The 20,779-nt window shown below is 39.4% G+C and overlaps 1 protein-coding gene across 3 annotated transcripts in view; it reads right to left on the reverse strand.

Moving 5' to 3' along the window:
- Positions 1–20,779, reverse strand: part of LOC149782122 (uncharacterized) — a 132,309-nt gene that overhangs the window by 13,460 nt on the left and 98,070 nt on the right. For 2 of the 3 annotated variants that reach the window (XM_089933568.1, XM_089933566.1), the window contains exons 12-18: positions 19,155–19,391; positions 6,654–16,804; positions 4,690–6,026; positions 3,860–4,339; positions 3,306–3,441; positions 1,792–1,946; positions 453–1,214 (exon numbers count right to left, since the gene is read on the reverse strand). In XM_089933568.1, coding sequence (XP_089789694.1) covers positions 453–1,214; positions 1,792–1,946; positions 3,306–3,441; positions 3,860–4,339; positions 4,690–6,026; positions 6,654–16,804; positions 19,155–19,391 — 13,258 coding nt within the window. The remainder of the gene's footprint in view (positions 1–452; positions 1,215–1,791; positions 1,947–3,305; positions 3,442–3,859; positions 4,340–4,689; positions 6,027–6,653; positions 16,805–19,154; positions 19,392–20,779) is intronic. The other variant, XM_089933567.1, reaches the window with a different exon arrangement.

The raw sequence follows: 20,779 nt of genomic DNA on the forward strand, positions 1-20,779 counted from the left end.
GAACTTATTCTGTTACCCTTCTGACACCAGTTGTAAGTAATTACAAACTGCGATTTTTTGTAAATCATATAAAAAACGTAAACGGTATTCTTGAAAGAGCATCCACGTCCATCAAGGATCTGCACAAGTGCAACTGATCAGAAAATTGACTTGACCTCTGTAAATTTTTTATCCTGCCATTTCAAGTTAAGATTGGCTACTGCTAAATTGTAATTAAAAATACTGTAAGCAATAACTGACTACTAGCGGCAGACAGGTCGAGTTTGGGTTCTTGAAAAATGAAGTTTTACTTCAATCAGATTATAAAACTTATTTCATATTTTAGTCAAGAAACATGTAGGTTGACAAAAATCTGAACATGCCCCAAAAATGAATGAAAAAAACAACAATGCAAAATTCCTTTTACTTTAACATCATGTGCAATTTAGTTTTATAAAAATATAAAAATATACCTGTAACAAACTCAGCAAGCTTCCATCCCCAGGATGGGGAGGAGCCTCTGGAAGGGGCCGAGCTGGTCCCATATGGGCCTGTCTTCCTTGGGGTACACGTCCGTCTTGAGGCACTGACTGTGTTGGTGATACACTGTGTGCTGGAGTCAGGGCTCCCGACGTTGATATTGATGGCCTACCTTCAATAAGCTGCTGATGTTCAACATGCTGTGCCATGTATGCAAGATGTGGATGTACAGCTGCAGGGATCATGTAGGACGGGTGCTGTACATGAGGCTCAAACACCCGGATTGGATACCCGCCCAATCCTGCTTGCTGCAATCGCTGAATTTCTGCTGGTGTATACATGTGAGCTGCAACCTCAGCCCCTGGTGCTGCTGGACTGAAAGCACTAGGTGCCTGAGTTGAACCAAGCCTAAGGTCTGTAGCGTGATAACCTACGGGAAGATTTGGATACTGCTGTGGAAATCGAGAGTCAATAAGGGATGGACTTTGAGGAACTTTAGCATCTGACTGACTTGGTGGTCGAGGCTCAACAAATGAATATCCCAGTCTCTCCCGCAGAGAAATGCCACTTGGTGATTGGCGTGAATCTGGTCGTGCATGCTCTCTTTCCCGTTCTCGTTCCCTTTCTCTCTCCCTCTCCTGAGCCTGTGCTGCCTGTACAGCAGCTGCTTGTTCACGCTGGCGCATTTCCTGTCGCTGAATTTCTTGTCTCTGAAGGTTCAACAATTCCTGGCGGTGTAATTCTTGTTGGATCTGCTTCAAAAGAAGAAACTGTGTGAAATTTTCCGCGATAAATTGATCAATAAATTATTAATTATAATATTTATAAATATCTAAAATTGACAGACGGATTGTATCTTTGCAGTCTACCAATTAGAATCAGTCAATTTTATTAAGGATTACACTTTGCAACTTTTTAGAAGTAAACATATCCTTAAGTTAAAACTTGCATGTAATATTTTGCAGTGACTGAAAAGATGCACATAGCATAAGCATAAAATCATCTATAAAAATCTATCAAGTACAAGTTAAATCCCTTAAAGTTGTTTCATTGAACAATTTTCAATATCAGATTTTACCCAAAAAACTTGCTAATAATATCACAAGTCCTTTCTGCAAGCATCTGCTAATGAAAACATTTATAGATATGTGACTATCACTTGTGTCTATGCATGAAATGACTATTACAGAAGACCTGTATATTTCTGGCCTAGGGAGTAAAACCAACATTAATATTTCATGTGAAAGTTCACTTTGCCAGTGCTATGCTGTCACATTGTCTTAAAACCCAATACATGTCAACAAAGAACTGGTTCAAATTCTGTATAATTACCTCTCTATGCTGTAGAAATTTGGGGTCCTTTGCTATTTCGGCATGCAGAGGATGTTCGGGGAGCTTCTGGTGTGCTGGCCTTGGTGCACCCTCTGGTGGCTGCTGGTGGGCAGGCCGAGGTGTACGGGGCGGTGCTCCAGGGCTCTGCATGTTGGCTAAAATAAAAATATTTCACTAATTATCTTTCATGTAATTGAGAACTGTCCCAAGGTACCCTGTGGTTCCAACAGAATATACAGTGACACATTATTAAAAGCAAGGAAATGTAGTAAGCTGTATGTCCATCCATCACTCATTATTGTGACTGTAGCTCCCTCAATGTTTTCAAAGAGCTACTACCCTTTCTGGCTGGCACCTGAAAACTGTGTATGACATAATCTTGTGAAAACAACTAGTCTCCCAGTTTTCAATAGACTACCATAAGAAATGTTATTTTAAACATCTGAAGATGTACATAAAAAACTGTGCTCTTGTGATTTTGTTATACATAGTTTTTTCCTTTGTTCTTGCAGCTGAATGTAATGTAGGACAGAATTTTGTGAAGCATCTCATTAGTCGCAAGCCCAAAATACAAGTTTTTTGTAATACCTGCAGGAAACTAGCCAAACCTGTGTAAAGCTGTTACTGTGCAACATCCCAAGTGTTCCAAATACGGCAACATTATTTCTTTACTAAAAGCAATACTTTAAATAGGTTCTTGAATTATGCACACTAGCTGGCAAGCAAACAATTAAGTTTATAATAATTATAAAATAATATATAAATAATTGTCTCGTGGCAAAAATCGTTTCTCAATTTTTTCAGAACCCAAGTTTGAGCCATCCTGTGCTCCAATGATTTTTGTTGCGAGTCATTGCTTGTTGATGACAGAATATTGTGAAGGCAACTAGCCTCAAAGTTTTTTAATGGATTACCATGAAACTTTGTACATGTGGTCATCATCTGAAGATGTGCATACGGACAATTGCTGTGCTGCTGCAATTTTTGTTACAGTTCAACATAAGTGAGAATCTTCTAAATGCAACCTGTCCTGCATTTATTTCTAGACTGGTACATGTTATCATCATCTAAAGAAGCAAAGATCTACAAATGTTTTAGTATGGTGTTTCATGGTATATCAACGCAAGTAGATCCTCTATTGCCAAGGCAAATGGAGTAAAGTGCCTTGCCCAAAGACACAACATGGTAACCATCAAAGCCTGATCCGATAGCAAGATACAAAATCTGCGCCCCTAGGCTTGGTTAAGGAAACACAGTAAGAAAATGTCCTTCTCAACAGAATGTCAAAGCTCAGTTGTTATGATGACAAATTACAAGACAAAGTTGATGGGTATGAATACCTGCTGATAAGCACAGGTTGGTTGCTGTGGTGTACCTTACTTGCAGTATACACTGTCATCATTTTCTGGCATGAAAAATGTCCAGATCTAGTCATTTGGTCAAAGCATATGTCCCACTAATAATGCATACAATATTTCATGTCTGTCTTCAACATAATCAGAAATGACACGTACCCCACAGATCCCTGGGTGTGGTGGGCGAGGCCTCAGTGGAAGGTATTCTGGGTCTCCCATCGGGGACCTGGATTGACGGTCTCACAGCACCTGGACTGTTGGATGGCCACTTTCCTGGGGTTTGCCTCTCGGCAGTCTAAAAATTAGAACGAATCTTCCCATTAGTATCAGACTGAATATTACAGATGTCTTCGAAAGCAAGGCTGAAATCAAACATAGCATGACAGCAGAACATACTGGACAACACGATACTGTGAGAATTTTCATTTGCCAGCCCAATCCAGCCATCTGTAAATATGTAGATAGGCACAGTTTGTTGGATTTGCCCAAATGGCTGCCGACAAATGGCAAGTTTCTTTAAGGTCCTTAAAATTATTATTGACTTGAAACATTTAATTACATGTACCTAAACAATCAGCAATACACATCACAATGTGCTCTTTATTTGTGCACAAGAAAATGAAGCACTGAGCAAGATGGAAACCAGAAAACCGATGTTAATTTATGCATAATCAACAGGAAAACAAAATAAAACTACTTAAACTGAGTACTACCTTTGCAACCTGAGGACTAGGTGCTCTCTGAGTTCCTGTCTGGTGTTGGGAGTACATTATTCCCATGCTGGGTGCCATCTGGGCGACAGTGGGGGACTTGGTAGGGGGATGAGGTGACACCCTTTGTCCAGTGGTGGTAATTGGTATGCCCCCAGTGCCCCCAGTCGGCCCAGCACTGCTCCGAGCTAGATCAACACTGGTATTAGCCACATCCTCTCGATGCCCTTCAGGTCGCACCTGTGGTGGGAGATGCTGGGGCCAGGGATGTAGTGGGTGGGGTAGTCCCTGTCCTGGTTTGAAGGGTTGCCCAGGATGTGTTGGCAATGGAGATTTCAACTGTTGGTGAACTGCAGTGGGCAACTGTGCCATGGATTCATGACTAGGTGGGTGATTGGGCAATTGATCCTGAGGGCTAGCAGAGGTCTGACTGGCTGAAGCCCGGGCACGGGGGTTGTCTTTCTTTCCCTGCCCTCGCTGAGACTGGAATGTTAGGAAATATTAAAGATATTACACAAAAGTCTGATTGGAACTGGCAAAAAAGAAGGGAAAAATCAATCATTTATAGTGTCATCTGTGATGAATATCTCAGATTAAAACTTCGGTAACTAATTATGAAATTTACAATGTTCAAATTTTGTTAACATTGCTAGCAGTATCTTTATTAGATCAATAAAATCTGTTTTAATCCAGCAGAAAGATCATGCAAGACAAAAATCACAACAATTGATGTATAGCTAGTAATTTTGAACAGGAAATTATAAAGGCCATAAATTCGACTGGTTGGTTATTATATACTTATTTGTGCTGAACAGCACGAAGGTAAAGCCCACCTCTTGTTTCTTAGACTGCTGCTGCTGCTGCTGTTGTTGTTGCTGTTGTTGTTGCTGTTGCTGTTGATGAGCCAATACTTGCTGATGCCTGTGGATCTCTTGAATTCTCTGCTCCATCTGTTGCTGTTCTTTCAATCTCTGTTCTAATTGTTGTTGCTGCAGTTTCTGCTCCATTTGTAATTTCTGTTCCAGCTGCTGTTGCTGCAATTTCTGCTGCTCCAATGCTTGTTGTTGCATTTTCTCCATCGGATGTGATGGAGGTAAGCCTTGTTTCTGCTGCATCTGATGCTGCTGTGCATGAATCTGACCGGGTTCCAGGACTCCAGGGCCACCCATCAGCCCTCGTTTGTCCTGGCCTTGTGTGTGTGCTGCCTGAGTAGCCAGTTCAGCCATTTGTGCCGCATGATTGGCCAGGAAGATATGTGGTGGAAGGTGTCTAGCTGCCCCTGGTGGTATTCCAAACAGAGGCAGATTGTGTGGCATGCAAAGAGCTCCCAGGCCAGCCTTAGTCAACTGGTCTTGCTGTAGAGTTTGTTGTAGGTTGGGCACTGGTTGTACGGGTTTCTCTGAAGGCTTGTTCTGGCTTTGTTGCTGATGTTGCTGTTGCTTTTGCTGCAATTGCTGTTCTTGTTTCTGTTGCATTTGTAGTTGCTGCTGTTGGATTTGTTGTTGCTGTTGCATTTGCTGCTGCTGTTGCATCTGCTGCTGTTGCATTTGCTGCTGTTGTTGCTGAAGGATTTGCTGCTGTTGCTGTTGTTGCATGCGTCTCTTAATTTCCTCTTCATGTCGTCTATGTAACTCAGCAAGAGAGGTTACAACCTGCGTCTGCTGACTAATAGGAGACTGGCTCTGTAGGGCCTGTGACTGTGGTTGAGTATTTGGTAATCTGGGCACTGACACTGGCGGTGTTTCTGAAGGGATCGGCAAAGTCTGTGGCATTTCCCGCATCACTGGATGTGCACTATCTTTACCATGCTCTTTGGTCAGCTCTTCTGCTACCTTATCTTGTGCCTGCTGTGGTGTCAAATTTGGTAGGCCTGTTGCCATGACAACTGTGGTGGCACTGGAAATGGCCGTGGTGGAGTTGCCCATGCTAACAGTGGCAGGTGCAGCAGAGTTATTAGTTACTTTTGAAACAGGGTAATGAGTAGTGACGATGGTAAGAGATGAGCTTTCTGCATTTGTAGTAATAGGTGGTAGAGATGGAACTGTCTGCTTTTCCTCTGCCTGCTGACCCTTTTTAGGCTCTGGATGCACTAGTTTAGAAAACGCTGGAGAAGGGTCGGAGGGTATGAATCCACTTTGAGAAGCAACAACTGTAGGTTCAACAACAGAAGCTAAAAAAAAACATAAAATTTATATCAGTGAAGTTATTTATTCATGCTGATAGCACAGGATGAGAACAATGTCAAAGGCATTACAATGTACCTTCATTCAATAAATAATCACATCACACCAGTAATAATCAGTCATGAAACTCAAGAGTTTACACAAGTTCTGGAAACTCTCTCTCTCTCATACATACACACACACAAACAAACACACAACATATTTTGGGCTTGTTTTTCTTCTAAAATAAATCAGAAAACAATAATGAACATGAGGATATAGTCTTTTCTTTACTTTGCTGAAAATGCGGTGTTTTTTCGTTGAATGCAATTATTTGATGTCCAAACATTTTTATGACAATAAGGCATCATTTATGAATGTTAGTTACATAGGTCCATCTGAGTCAAATGAGGATATCAGTCACATCCATGAATTTACAATGCGAGTGGATTTTCAAGTTAGTGTGGTACAATTATGCTTGATTTCTCAAAAAAATCCACACCCTGTGCAGCACAATTAACCTTTAAGAAGAAATTTTTTAAAACAGCAATGCATTTTAACTAAGTTTGTTATTTATTACTTTGAGAAGTTAAATTTACTGGTATCTTTTAATCAGAAACACAATGTCCACCTACCTTGTGATAATTCAGCTATCTTAACTCCTGGTGTATGTATAGTTGGTGATGTGGATATTGATAGAGGTGGACTCATCAATGGGGGGCTCATCAAAGGGGGACTCATCACTGGACCACGACCTGCTTTTGTCTGTTCGTCATTACTCTTGCGATTTCTGGTTTGCCGTCGTTTTCCTACAGTTATTGCAGGTGCAACATTGGTTGCTTCTATTGGTGCCATGGACAAGTCATGACCTTGACCTTCCAAGAGATTGTTGTTTGTGGCCTTGATGACTCCTGTAATGGTAACAGGTCCAACTGTTGACATCAGTGAAGGTGTGGATGACACTGGTGTATCCCTTTCTGCATCAATGTCATCAAATATGCCTTTCGAAACGTTGTCAATGATTCTGTCAATATTGCTCATTGGTGTTGCAGGTGTCCTAGGAGAAACAATCTTAAGTGTATCTAGACTGTAAGGAGCTGGGGTCACCTTTGATGACTCACCTCCAAAATTTAATTTCTTAACCTCAGCCTCTTCATGTTTCTCTTCTGCACTCCTCTTCTCCAAGACAGCCGATACTTTCTCAGTCTCTTGCTTGACACATAACCTTGGTAATTTCAAATTATCAAAGTAGGCCTTAAATAGTGGCTCTGGCTTCTTCTCTTCCTCAACTGCCTTCTTCTCTGAATGAACATCATCCACATGAGCAGCTGTGACAGGCTGTGGACTGAAGATTCCCATCTTGAGATCCAAATTTCCAAGATCAATCTTCTTGGATGGGTGATTAGAGTCAATTTTGTGTCTGGGGCTTCCTAAGATGTCTGTCTTGTGTCTTGGACTACCAATGACAAATTTAAGCTCTGGACTGATAAGACTTGCTTTTGTGTCATCTGCACTTCCAGAAGAATTGTGCTCTGGACTTAACATCAACGATCCCTGCTCAGCTCTGGATTCAGGACTAAGTACTTCAGCTCCTTTCTTACGTCGACTCCCTCTATTACGTTGGAGGGTAACAGGCTCTAAGGGCAACTCTGCATCATCATTAAAGTCAAACACATTGGTACCCATTTTGTGGCCTTTGTCACTATCTGGAGCTTTATCTCCAGCAATATCTGGTGCTGCCTCATTTTCAAACATAGAAAATTCCTGAGATTGTACTTTTCCATGTCGTGAATCTTCTTTCCCAGCAGTTGTGTCAAATGGATCTTCAAATTTTGTTCCCTTCTGACCACCAAAAGTTATCCTCTTAAGCGCTGCTTTTGTTACTTCTGATTTTGGAGAATTCTGTGACTTGTGCAACTGTTTAGGTGACATGGCATTTCTAGGCGAGCGTGGTGACAAAGTTTTGGATCTGGGTGAATTTGTCCTTGGCAAGATTCCAGAATTCATTTCCTTATAATTCTTGGGCCTCTTGCCTCTCCTGGATCTTTTGTCTGTCAATGAGTCATCCTGATCAGGTGAAAGGAAGTCAAAGTCTTGCCTCTGATCATCTTCTTTATCACCCTTAGAGGTATCAAACTGGCTATCTGTTTCTATATCAGTGTTGAATGAATCTTTGTTATCATCTGATTCTTCCACCAACGATGCCTGAAGGGTGGATTCCAGAGGATCAAATTCATCTTGAGCAGGAGAAGGCATGATCATGTAATTGTTCTCAGTAGTTTTATTATTTTTGGCTTGTTTACTACCTCTCCTCCTCCTCTTTCCAGTGCTCTCCTGCTTGGGAGGTTCTAGGTCAATCTGCAGTCTACCCATGCCAGCATCATCATCATCATCATTTTTGTCAGGCTGCCCAAGGTCTGACAGGAAGCCAAGACCAAATGTGTCTGCCTGAGAGACTTCCCTAGCCTGTTGGGGTGATTTAAAACCTTGATTTGTGTCTGCCTGAGAGACTTCCCTAGCCTGTTGGGGTGATTTAAAACCTTGATTTGTAGACTGGTTTGTTTCAGGCTGGGACTGGTCTGTCAAACTTGGGATTTCACTTAGCTGAGATTCTGATTCTGGGGCTGGGGCAGGTAATTCTTCCTTATTCTGTGACTTGGATCGCTTTCCTTTACCTCTCTTCCTGCGTCCTGGAGTTGTAGCATTTGATTTTTCTGGTTCTGGTTGAGATGTTTCAATTTCAATAGACTGAGCTTCTGGCAAGATCTGAGGTGTGGTTGCTTCATTTAATTGGGTACCTGGAAGACTGGAGTCTTCAACCTGTACACTAGATTGGTTTGATATTGTGGATGAAACTGAGAATGCAGCCATATCCTCTGGTGGAAGTATAGATGCTACTGCATTGGCCGTTTCATCTTCAACAATAGATTCTATAGCCTTGGTAGTCTCATCCTCAACATGCAGTGGTATTCCCTCATCAATTACCAATTCTTGCTCCTCTGATACTGGAGGGTCAAAAGTCACAACCTCTGTAACCGTCTGCTCTTCTTCTTTAAGACTCTGATTTTCCTTCTCCAAATTAGAAACTGCCTCAAGTGTCTGATCTGGTTTATTGCTTTCAATTTCAGTAGTGATAGCTTCTACTTCAGATATATCCGTGGGTTCTGGCACTATCTCTTCTTCCTGAGGTTCAACTGTTTGAACATTTGGGCTCAACACATCTTCTACAGACACCTCAGAGCCCTTGTTACTGTTCTTTCTGGATTTCCTCTTACGTGGCTTTGACTTACTTTTTTCTGGCTTCTCCTCAGTTTTAGTCTCAACAACAACCTCTTTTGGTTCAACCTCAGGAAACTCAATTTCTTCAACCTTGTCCTCTTTGATGTGGTCTGCATCAAAGTTATTATCTCCAGTCTTTGTCTTTCCAAAGCCAGGATCTCTCACCTCCTCCTGTGTCTTTCCACTGCCACCAGATTCGCTTCTATGAAGCTTTACATGCATGTCCTTCAAAGGCAGAAGGCTGTCTTCATCCTCTTCTGTAAATTCAAATATATCTGAGACTGTACTTGATTTTACTTCCTCTCTCTTCTTCTTCTTATTGGATTTGTCAGTTTCACTTTTATTACTGTTGTCTTTGTCACTCCTCTCTTTCTTCTTGTTCTTTTTCTCAGCTTTCTCAAGTTGTGCTAGGGGTTTCTCATCCTTTGGCTCAGATGTATTCTCGATTTTTGAGTCCCCTTTTTCCAATTTGACCTCAAAATCATTTGGCATCTCTGGTTTTGACTCACAGAGATCATAGGGATTCTCATCCTTCAAACTGCTATCTATTAAGTCTTTCTCATGTGAGGCCTCACAGTTTTCTTTCTTACTTTCATTGTGATCTTTTTTGGTGGAATCTTTCTTGTCATCTTTCTGGTTCTTTTTCTTTTTCTTGGGTTTCTTCTTGCCTTCCTTTTCAGGTTTAATATTAATGCTAGTCTGTGTTATGTTTGTCATTTTGTCAAAAATATTGTCTCTGGATTCACTAGCCACAAATGAAGTTTCCTCTAGTTTTGCTGACTCAACAACAATATTTGATATGTTGCTCAAGTCATCAAACAAATTGTTCTTCCTATTGATCACACGATCAAGCACTTTGTCACTTTCACAAACACTGGTGCCTGACAGGCAGTCGGTCATTTTCAAATCTTCTAATAAAGTTCTCTTGTTCTGTTTTTGGCTTATATTTAAGTCTTCTGATATATTATCATTCTTCTCTTCTTGGTCTTTCTTCTTCTTTTTACCCTCTTTCTTGTGCTTTTTCCCTTTCTTGCTAGACTTTGCTTCATTGTCTTCAATGTTTCTAGTGCTGCTTTCTTTACTCTCCTCTTTATCAGACAGTACTGGGGTTGCCTTTTCCATTTTAAGTTCTTCTGAAGAGACCACTGGTTCATCCTTTTCAAAGACAGTCTCTGAGAAGACTTCTGCCTCAGGCCTTGATAACAGATTTGAAACAGCCGATTCAGCCTCTGAGCCAACACTATCACTAGAAATTTTTGGCTCTGACTTTTTTGTCTTCTTTGGCTTTTTTTGCGATTTACCATCTTTGTCTTTTAATTTCTTAATGGACTTGAGTAATTTGGTCTCTGTATCTGAGACTGGAATGTCAGTGTTATCCTCTGTGAGTTTCACTGGCTCTTTTTCTGGATCTGACTTTTTTGGCTCCATGTCTAGGTGTTCTTTGACTTCTGTTAGTGTTTCTTTCTCTGCTACTTTCTGACTTGATGTTTTACTGTTGCTGTTCAATGAAGATGAAAACTTGCTGAACAGTTCATCATCATCTTCTTCAGATGATGTATATATGGAATGTCCTTTAGGTGGTGATTTTTTCTTATCTGACTGTTTCTTGATCACCTTCTTACTTGGTTTGATGATGTCCAGTTCACTCTCTGTATCGCTTAAGCCTTTGTCCTTGAAAAACACATCACTGTCATCTGAGAGTAGACTACTCTGCTTCTGGGGTTTGGCTTTGGTTTCTTTCTTCTCCTTTGAGGCAGGTTTATCACTCTTAGTTGCTTTGTTACTTTTCTTTGGCCTTGAAGTTTTTGGTTTTGCTACTTTGTCTGACTTGACATCAAGCTCACTTAGACTATCCAGTTCAATATCCATGTCATCAGAATCAGCCAGAAATTTGTTTTTCTCCACCTTCTGTGTAGCTGATTTTGGAGTTGGACTTTTGGGTTTTGGCTTGTCAGGCTGCTTAAGTACTTCTTCATCTTCCTCAGAGTCTGAGGAGTATATCTCAAAAAACTTCTTGGGTTTCTTTTTCAAAGTCTGGATTTTGCCCTTGGGTTTGGACATAAAAATAGCCTCTTCTGAGGAGCTATTGCTCAATTCTGATGAACTCTCAAAGATATACTTCCCCTTTTTCTCCTCTTTGGTTTCAGTACAACCTGAAGCATCTTCATCATCAGAATTTTCCATGCTGTCATCTGAATGGTCACTAGATCTTGAGGTCTTTTTGCGACTGCCTTTTTGCATTTTTGAAAATCTCCTCCTCACATCTTCCATTTCTTTTTCCTTATCTTTCTCAGTGGATCTGCGTTTCACTTTATCATACATAGACATGTAAGGTTCAAAGTCAAGCTCAACAGCAAAGTAATTTGCACTGTTTCTCTCCTTCTTCTTCTTCCCTGAACTATTTTTTTCTTTCTCTTTATCCTTTTTATCAGTGCTATCTACCTCTTTCTTTGAGGAACTGTCCTTTTCTTTTTTACCAGCACTATCATTTTCCTTTTTCTCTGTGCTTTCCTTCTCCTTGGATTTTGAATCATCTTTAGAATTTTCACTGCTAGATTTTGATGACTTACTACCACTTTTCTCTGACTTGGACCTTTTCTTTTCAGAATCCCCCGATTCTTTTGTCTTTTTTGAAGTACTTGAATCTGGCTGTTTAGTACTGGAGTCTTTGCTTTTCTTCTCTCCTCCACTTTTAGTCTTGCTGTTTTCTTTCGAGGTTTTATCTTTTTCAGACTTCGATTTTTCTAAGGTTTTTGTTTCTGACGAGGATTTAGATTTCTCTGAGGAAGACGTACCTGCTTTTGATCCTTTCATAACATCTGGGTCTTTGTTGTCCTTTTCTTTGTGATCTTTGGCCTTGTGATCTTTGCATTTCTCTGCTATATTGTCTTTGCTCTTTTCCTTTGTATCCTTGGTCTTCTCATTCTGATCATTAGTCATTTCATTCAGAACATTCTCTTTGCTTTTATCACTACTAGGCTGATCTTTCACAACCTCTTTCTCTTGTTCCTTTTTCTCCTTGTCTTGTTCCCTTTTCTCCTTGTCCTGTTCCCTTTTCTCCTTGTCCTGTTCCTTTTTCTCCTTATCCTGTTCCTTTTTGTCCTTGTCTTGTTCCTTTTTCTCCTTGTCTTGTTCCTTTTTCTCCTTGTCATTTTCTTTCTTTTCCTTGTCCATGTCCTTTTTCTCCCTGTCCTGTTCCTTTTTCTCCTTGTCAATGTCCTTTTTCTCTACATCCTTGGCTTTGTCCTTTTCTTGATCTTTACTTTTATCACCTGAGCTTTCTTCTTTTGGTTTCTTAGATTTATGACTACTCTCCGATTTAGAAGATTTCGTCTTTTTGTCAGAATCTTTTGTGCTTTCTTTTCCATCAGAACTTGCATCTTTACTTGTTCTAGGCAGTTTTTTGTCTGGGAACTTGCTGCTACTATGTTTGTCATGTCTATGTGAGTCTTTCTTGTCACCATCTTTGTCCTTCTTCTCAGGTTTATCTTTCTTTTCACTTTTCTTAACCTCATCTTTCTTGTCACCCTTTTTCTCCTTTTCTTTTTCCTCTTTCTTTTCTCCATCCTTCTTTTTCTTGTCTTCCTTCTCCTTCTTGTCTTCTTTCTCTTTCTTGTCATCCTTCTCCTTCTTTTCTTCCTGATCTTTCTTTTCCTTTAACTTCTTGTCTCCATCTTTGTCCTTCTTTTCTGATTTTGCTTTTTGTTTGTCTTTTTCCTTTTTATCTGATGAGGATGAAGATCTGTGATGCTCTATCTTCTTATCAATGTCTTTACTGCTACTCTTTTTCAAGTGTTTCTCTTCTTTGGAGGAATCAGATTTTTTATCTTTAGATGATTTCAATTTCTTACTATCTGGTTCCTTTGAGCTGTCCTGCTTTAAAATTTCTTTCTTAGCCTCTTTCTCAGTTTTCTTCTTCTCAGAGGACATTTTCACTTTGTCTGTTGAGGGCTTGTTACTTGTAGTATCAACTGACATGTTCTCAACTTTATTCTCATCAGAAACATTAACAGTTTTTACTTCCTTTTCGTCAATTGATGAATCTATTTCCATTGGTTTCTCTACCCCGCCAGATTCAGTTTTAGAACTCTCATCAGCTTTTCTCTTACCAAAAACAAGTGGTGTTGACATTCCAAATATATCTAAATTAAAAGCATCTCGCTTCATGTCTTTACTACTGGAAGATTCAAAACCAGTCTCCTTCTTGGGAACAGACTCTTTGACAATGCAAACACCAAACATTTCTGGTTTGTAGGTACTGTCTTGTGTTGGCTCTTTTGGTGGTACTGTTTCCTTCTTTTCTGCAGTATCTTTACTTAAGGAATCATTTTCCTTTATTCCCATAAATGGTTCCTTTTTGGCAGAAAGAGTTGGTACAGGACTGTATGACATTCTTGGTGATGCCTTTGATGTGCAGATCTGTGAAGTAAGGGGGCTGCCATTTAGTGAGGTTATCAACTCAGAATTTAGTTCCTGATTCTGGCTTGTACTTGTTGCCAACAATGGCTTCAAAGATGAATGCACTGATATCTCCAGATTCTCTTGCTTTTCTAATTCTGGTGCCTTTATCAAGAGATGCTGGTAATCTGAGTCATCTGGTGTCCATAAACTATGATTCATACTTGACTTCAGAGGAGTTTCAAGCTTCGGAGGTAGAACTTCTGCATCAAGACCTTCATAATGATAAACAGGCGTTATTGGTCCATCAATTGAAGGCATTGTGTTCACATTTGGTGATGAATATGAAGATCCACGAGTAGATTCCCCATTCTGATCAATTGCTGGGCTCATTTTTGGTGTCGATACTTCTGATGAGCTTGTATCTTTGAGTGGTGATTCACCAAATTTGTTTGGAGTCACAACAGAGATGAAACTCTGATTGGCAAGTGATGTATTGACAGTTAATGTAGGAAATGATGAGGTCTGACCTAAGCGCTCCATCAATGAACCTGGCAATGTGGCTAAGGGCATTTCCTTTGCCGCTGCTTTAGTTCTAAAGGGGCCTTTTTTTGGCGATTCATCGAGGTTTAAACTAACTTCTTTAGGTTCATATTTCTCCGATATTTGCTCCAGTCGTTTAGAATCTTGATCAAAAACACTTGATTTAGACAACACCTGTTTAACAATTTCTGATGGCTCACTCGTCTCCTTTCCCAGCAATGATGGTTCATTTTTCTTCCTGATCCTGAATTTTGAATATAAAGATGATGCAACTGGGCTGGTTGTGACTGCTGTGGAGGATGCAAGTGATGATGACACATTTGAACTTGGACTAGCTGTTAATGCAACTGATGTCAGTGTTTTTGATGTTGCAGTTGCCACCTGTGCCTGACATAACTTTTCATCCAAACGACGAATTCGTTCCTCTATTGATAAATTTTCCATATCAATTGAATCACTATGTTCACTGTTACTGTCTGAGAATGTATCATGGTCCTCTAATTCAAGTTTTTCTTTACTGTCCTCAACCTTGTTTCCAACTGATGGTTCTGGTTTCTGTTCTGGCAAATCAGTTTTGAACTGACTTCCATTATAGTCTCCCTCCACTGAGTCAGAATTTCCTTTTGAATTACCAGATGATGATCCTGGCGGTGACCCATTAGGTGACTGAGTTTTACTGCTGCTGCTTTGTGGTGAAAAGCATGGCGATTGATCCGACGGCTCAGTAGGCTTACTAGGATCATACAAATCTTGGGAGGTGTCACTTTTGCTGGCAGATTTTGCTGCAGCCGATTGAGATGGGAGATCAGAGAATTGTTTGGATGACAAATGTGGCACAGGTGACGAAAGTGGAGACGTAACATGAGGCAAACTTTGAGCAAACTTGGGTAGCGGCAGAGACATAGTTGTGTCCTCCAGTTTGGTTCTGTAAGTCCGTGGGTCTTTCAAATCTGGGTTTGGAAGATCATCTCCTAATGGAATAATTGGTGGTACATTATCCTCTTTTCTTCGAACTCGATCTCCATGTTCTTTAGCAGATTCACTTCCTGAAGAAATGCGACGACTTTCATCCTTGGAATGAGTACTCGACTGTTTAAAAATATTTTCAGTTATTTGAGACCTCTTTGAATCTTTTTCATCCTCGCTACTAAACATGCCCTCTTCCTCTTGATCTTTTCTCATTCTGTAAAAGCGACTCCTTAAACTTTCCTCCATATCTGAACCATCTACCTTCCGCCTTTTCTTAGGAAGGAAACTTGTTGGAATATCTTTTGGTGAAACTGTATGGGATTCATCATTATCACTAAAACTTGTGTCCTTTTTAGCATTTTCAACAGTACTCTTAGCTTTTTGTTCCCTGAGATAAGCTTCATGTTTACGTAAATCCTCCATTTGTTTGCGACAACTTTTTGAAACATCCAGTAAACGAATCTTTTCCTGGCTTGATAAACCAAGTTTATCTGCCTTCTGTAAATATTTTGCCACATTTTGTGACGCGAGGTCCAAACGAGGCTTTTTAGCTATCACACGCCTCGTGTCCTCTAACTCATTTGACTCATTATCACTAGTACTTCCATTATCTTCCAACTGTTTCAATTTATCAAGCAATAATTGTTTCTCCTTATGAAGTTTTAACAACTCAGACTCTGTTAGGGAGCCATGATCGGACTCACCATGAGAACTTCCTGAACTAGGACTAGTACCAGTTAACTTTCCCAACGTCCGTTCATGCACTTCAGATTTCAACTTCCCAACCTTGGCTGATAATTTATCCAAATCCACAGAACTAGTCCGACTTCCACGACTAGACTGCCGCTCAAGATTAGGTACAGTTAGATCATGCCTCACAATACCTTTAGAAGTTATATCATCATATGATCGCTTTCGTGCATTTCTTTCTTCAGTCTTAACTGACTCAATTTCTTTTCTTAATCCTGTACTGGCAAGTGTTATATTCCAAACAGCAGATTTAGTATCCTTGTCACCATCACCACTTCCAGCACTTAAACGTTTTTTATAATCCCCGTATTTTCTGTAAGCACTATCTGTTGGACTATGATCCCTTGAATGATACACAGGTTCATTTTCTGTTGGTGTCGGTGGGGTCTGAGATCGGTAAGACATCGGCAATTCTTTAGTTCGTTTTTCTTTACTAGTAGGAGACCAGCTCCTATTACTAGCGATGTCCGATGATAACCTAAGTTTCTGCTGTTCTTTGTCACTACTCACAGACCGATCTCTAGACACCTGCTCTGAATAATATTTATCCTTGTAATATCTCTCATCTCTCGTTCTATATTTTGAATCTTCCTCACGTATTTCCACATCGCTTCCTGGGCTATCACTCCGATATGAATCAAAACGACCTTCTTTACCATACTTTTCAAATCTCTCAAAATTCCGACCACTTTGAGAACCTTCCTCATATTCATAATCCTCATAATGACCGGGGCTCTGACTCAAACGCTCCCGTCGTTCTCTTTGGCTGAAACCATATGCACGTAACTCCTGTTCATAGGAATTTTCTTCTGGATACGTTCCACTTGCCTGGTATTCATCAAACTGACTAAAGAGAAAATAAGAAAAGATTTGTCAGCAACAAATGACAGCCACAGTAATATGTGCCTAGATAGAAAAACTGAATTCTAAAAAAGCTCGATATAAAATTATAACACAAATCCCTTGAAGGGACTGACGTTCTACTGGCCAAAAAGAAAATCTGAGAATCAAGTCCATTTCTTCCGTCATTTGCTTAGTACTGCAACCATCTAGTATAATCTTGAGAAACTTCAACACACCAAATTTTGTAACAAAAATATTTTCTTATATGCTTAAGTTATATTGTTCACATGATACCCGTACCTGCTTAACAAATTTTGTTTTAATAGTTGTTTACCTTGAACCCGATATCATGGATGGATGGATGATCATTGTCTTGGACACAATGAACATACTACCCTATGCTAATTTTGGTTAAATCTATATTTAATATAAAAAAATAAAGATAAATATTTTAAAACAATAAGCTATTAAACTAACATAATTCAAGGTATAACAAAATATCATGTACTGCTATTTGTAAAGTTGGAAAACATGAAATTTTAAAATGTTTGGTATTCAAAATTGATGCAGCAACAGTCCACATGTTCAACTGAAAAGTTTGTAAAGTGCACATACACCTACCTTATTTAGTAGTACTACAGCTACACAAATTTCAGTTCCAAACCCTATTCAACTCAATGGATTGTTCCTATCTCTCAACTTGACGTAATTCTTGGATTTTTTAAAATTTCACATCAAGACGGCAACTCATATCTCCAACCACGAGAATTATCCAAACTGATATGTTATGTCCAATAAACGTAATCATATCCCTTCCTGTTTTTATTCACAATAGTCTGAATATTCCTTCTTACTCTTCTGTGCTGATTATTAACAGTTTTATAGAGGCTTATTTTCCCTTAGTCTTCAACAGATCTTGCTTGTTGTACGGCATCTTTTAAAACTTTTAGTCAACAATCTGACCATGAATACGATTTGCATGAAAAAATGTTTGCAGTTTAAAGCACCTGAGGTACTGCCTTAAAGTTAGTCTCATTCTCTGATTAACTCCACTAAATCTAATATCAAACCTGGATCCAAAGCCAATTATCCAGACATTACCCGACAATCTTATTTCTGTAGTTTTTGTTTGTATTCCTTAAGTCCGTATCTTAAAGGTCCTTTTCATAAGACTTGCAGCAGAATCTTAAGAGTTGGCAGGTCCACCTTTACTACACTTCTGCCGCTCATGATGAATGCATTCTATATCTGTACTGCAATTGTTGCATTTTCAGGGTACCATGTTATTCCAGCAAGTATGCTGACCATTTAGGCAACATTTATTTACTTGTTGCATGGATGAACACACAATCTTTGCTGCATGTCGGATTTGTTGTAAATCATCCTGTGTAGAGCATAGGTATTTGCTCAATTAATATATTAAACAGATAAATTCGGTATGAACAGGAATTACAGATATTAATAGATACCTCCAACACAAGGCCACTTTTTATCTTATGATAGTGACTGGTGGATATTTATTCTGATCCAACAGATGTGAGATAACAGGGGTTTCACTTAACGAATTTATTGTGCTTGGATTAGGATCTAGTTCAAGTCTTTCAAAGAATTTCCATAACTTTCCAAAAATGTTATCTTACTCTGACCTGCAATAATTGGTACAGATATCAGCTGTACTCAATAAAATTCCAATGCACAAGATTTAATCAGTATTGTTTAACCAACTTTAATCCAATCAAACCAAATGATCTATATATAACTAAAAAAAAACATCTGTTGAAGCACAGATGGGAACTCTCAAGGTAAAATTAATGCCAACATTCTCAAAACTTGAAGACAGTTCCATTTCAGTTTAAGATCAAACCCCAAAAAGAACAAACAAGATATCTGCAGTACATCTATACCACTGGAGCCTGGACTTCAGTAGCCCTATCTGTATACACCTAAATAAGTAGATTTTTTGCATCTCTTTACATGCTATGATTTGCACATAAAGAAGTTTCTTGCACTAATAGTTCTACTATTTGCTTTGTAAACCCAGCCAATTCTCTTTCGCATGCTAATATTTCCAGACTAATGATAATACAATATATTCCTCAGCTTATCGTTTAATACAGCTGTAGACTACTGGCAAAATAAAAACTTTTTTCAACATTGGAGTTTAACATTCGAAATCATTTTCTTTCAATTCTTCTAAAGTTTATAGTACCAGAAGCTTTTTTAAGTCCTCTAATGTGACATGCCACCTCTTGCACCAGATATTTCTAATGAAATAATTATTAATTATAAGTAAATATTGGTTATATTTAATCAAGGTGGTGTTAAGTAAAATACCACCCCTGCTCTAAACTTACTTTCTCCTTGAAGACGGTGACGAGAATTCCTCAAAGTTATTGTGGAAGCGTCCTCCACGGCCCCAATTAAGATCTCCAGGTCCTGAACCACGTCCTCGTCCCCGGTTAAAGCCTCCGCGTCGTTTGAAACCTCGGCCCCTGACAAAGGAAGTGGAATTTGTTGCGTTGTTGAGAACAGGTGGAGGTGGAGGAGGTTGTGCAGAGGAACTTGTGATGTGGTATTTCTCTGCCTCGATACTGAGGAAAAATAAGAGGCAGACTGCAACATGGTATGTTTCTTTTTGAAGCTAACCTGGAAGGATGCTGGGAAACAACCACATGCAGCTTGGAGGCATCTAATGTGTGCTCCTTCAAAATTTGTACGACTACACCAAATAAGAACATCTACATTACTCTTTATACTGACTTAAAAGTCTAGTCCAGCTGCAAACTGATAGGCACAGATGTGCCATTGGATAATATGCTGGCAGACCTGGGTCAGTGCAGTTTGTTAGAATCAGTCAAACAAATAACACAGACCCTGACCTGCAGGTGCATTATGCTACGGCAGATGAGGATCTTAGTTGTTTGCAGTTTGAATCAACTTATAAGCAAGTATATATGGTAGATCGAAATGCTGAAAGTACAAAAGATACCATAATTTGTCGTGCATGGAACTTTTACGGTTCATAACAGGCTTCACAAAAGACGCTGCTAAAAGTGAGATTGTAACAATATATTGATCAGACAAGAAATCTTTCTTCTTATAGTAATTAATTGCACTTTTTCACATACCTTCTGAGCTTCAATTTTTAAATATGCAGCTTCTTTTGTAGGCGCTGTTCCAAACTGTTCCAACCATGATTACCAAAGAGCAGGTCACAAAATGCCAGTCCTCTAGTGCTCAGTTTTCTTATAAACTGACCAACTAAATTTCTGTCAACTTTTCACTCCAGCCATTCCCATTTCCATACATTTTTTAAACCTTTATCTAAACTTTCATGTCATAATCTCTCTCAACAATACGGTACGCCATGTTTTCAAAGCATTCTTCTTCTTTCTATTGCCATCAGTTTCCATTACACGAAGATTCACTGGATGAATTAAAACCTTTGCCCTGAGTATTCTTTAACAGAGTCATGTGCCGTGTGTGTGTGTGATTTGGAATTTTAATGTAGCTTTTAAAAAAATTCAGTTATATCGCTACTATGTCTGCAGTGTGATAGTTTACAGTGATGTCTAGCACTGGGGCATCATGCCGCAGACATATAGCATGATGTCCCACCCAGTCACATTATCCTGACACCAGACCTTATGCTGAATATGCCGGCAGAGAGAGCTCTTTGGACTTGGTGTGACTTTAAATGCATGGAAAATGGTGAAATGTATCAATTGTTAGCTGTATGCCGTAGATGTTCCAATAGCACAAGCTTCTTTGGAAACTACTAATATATTCAACATGCAAAGAAATACAATGGCACAACATTAAAATATCTACTTCTAAAAGTAAAAACTGTTCTAAGAAAGCAGGTACCAAACTACAGGGTCTGAAATAACCTAAATGCAAACCTAAACCAGTGTGTGTGGGATTTGGATTTTTAACGTAGCTTTAACAATTTTTCAGTCATATCACTATGATGTCTGCA

Source organism: Sinohyriopsis cumingii, chromosome 15 (assembly GCF_028554795.1).
Source record: "Sinohyriopsis cumingii isolate HCF-2022 chromosome 15, ASM2855479v2, whole genome shotgun sequence".
Lineage (NCBI taxonomy): Eukaryota > Metazoa > Mollusca > Bivalvia > Unionida > Unionidae > Sinohyriopsis > Sinohyriopsis cumingii.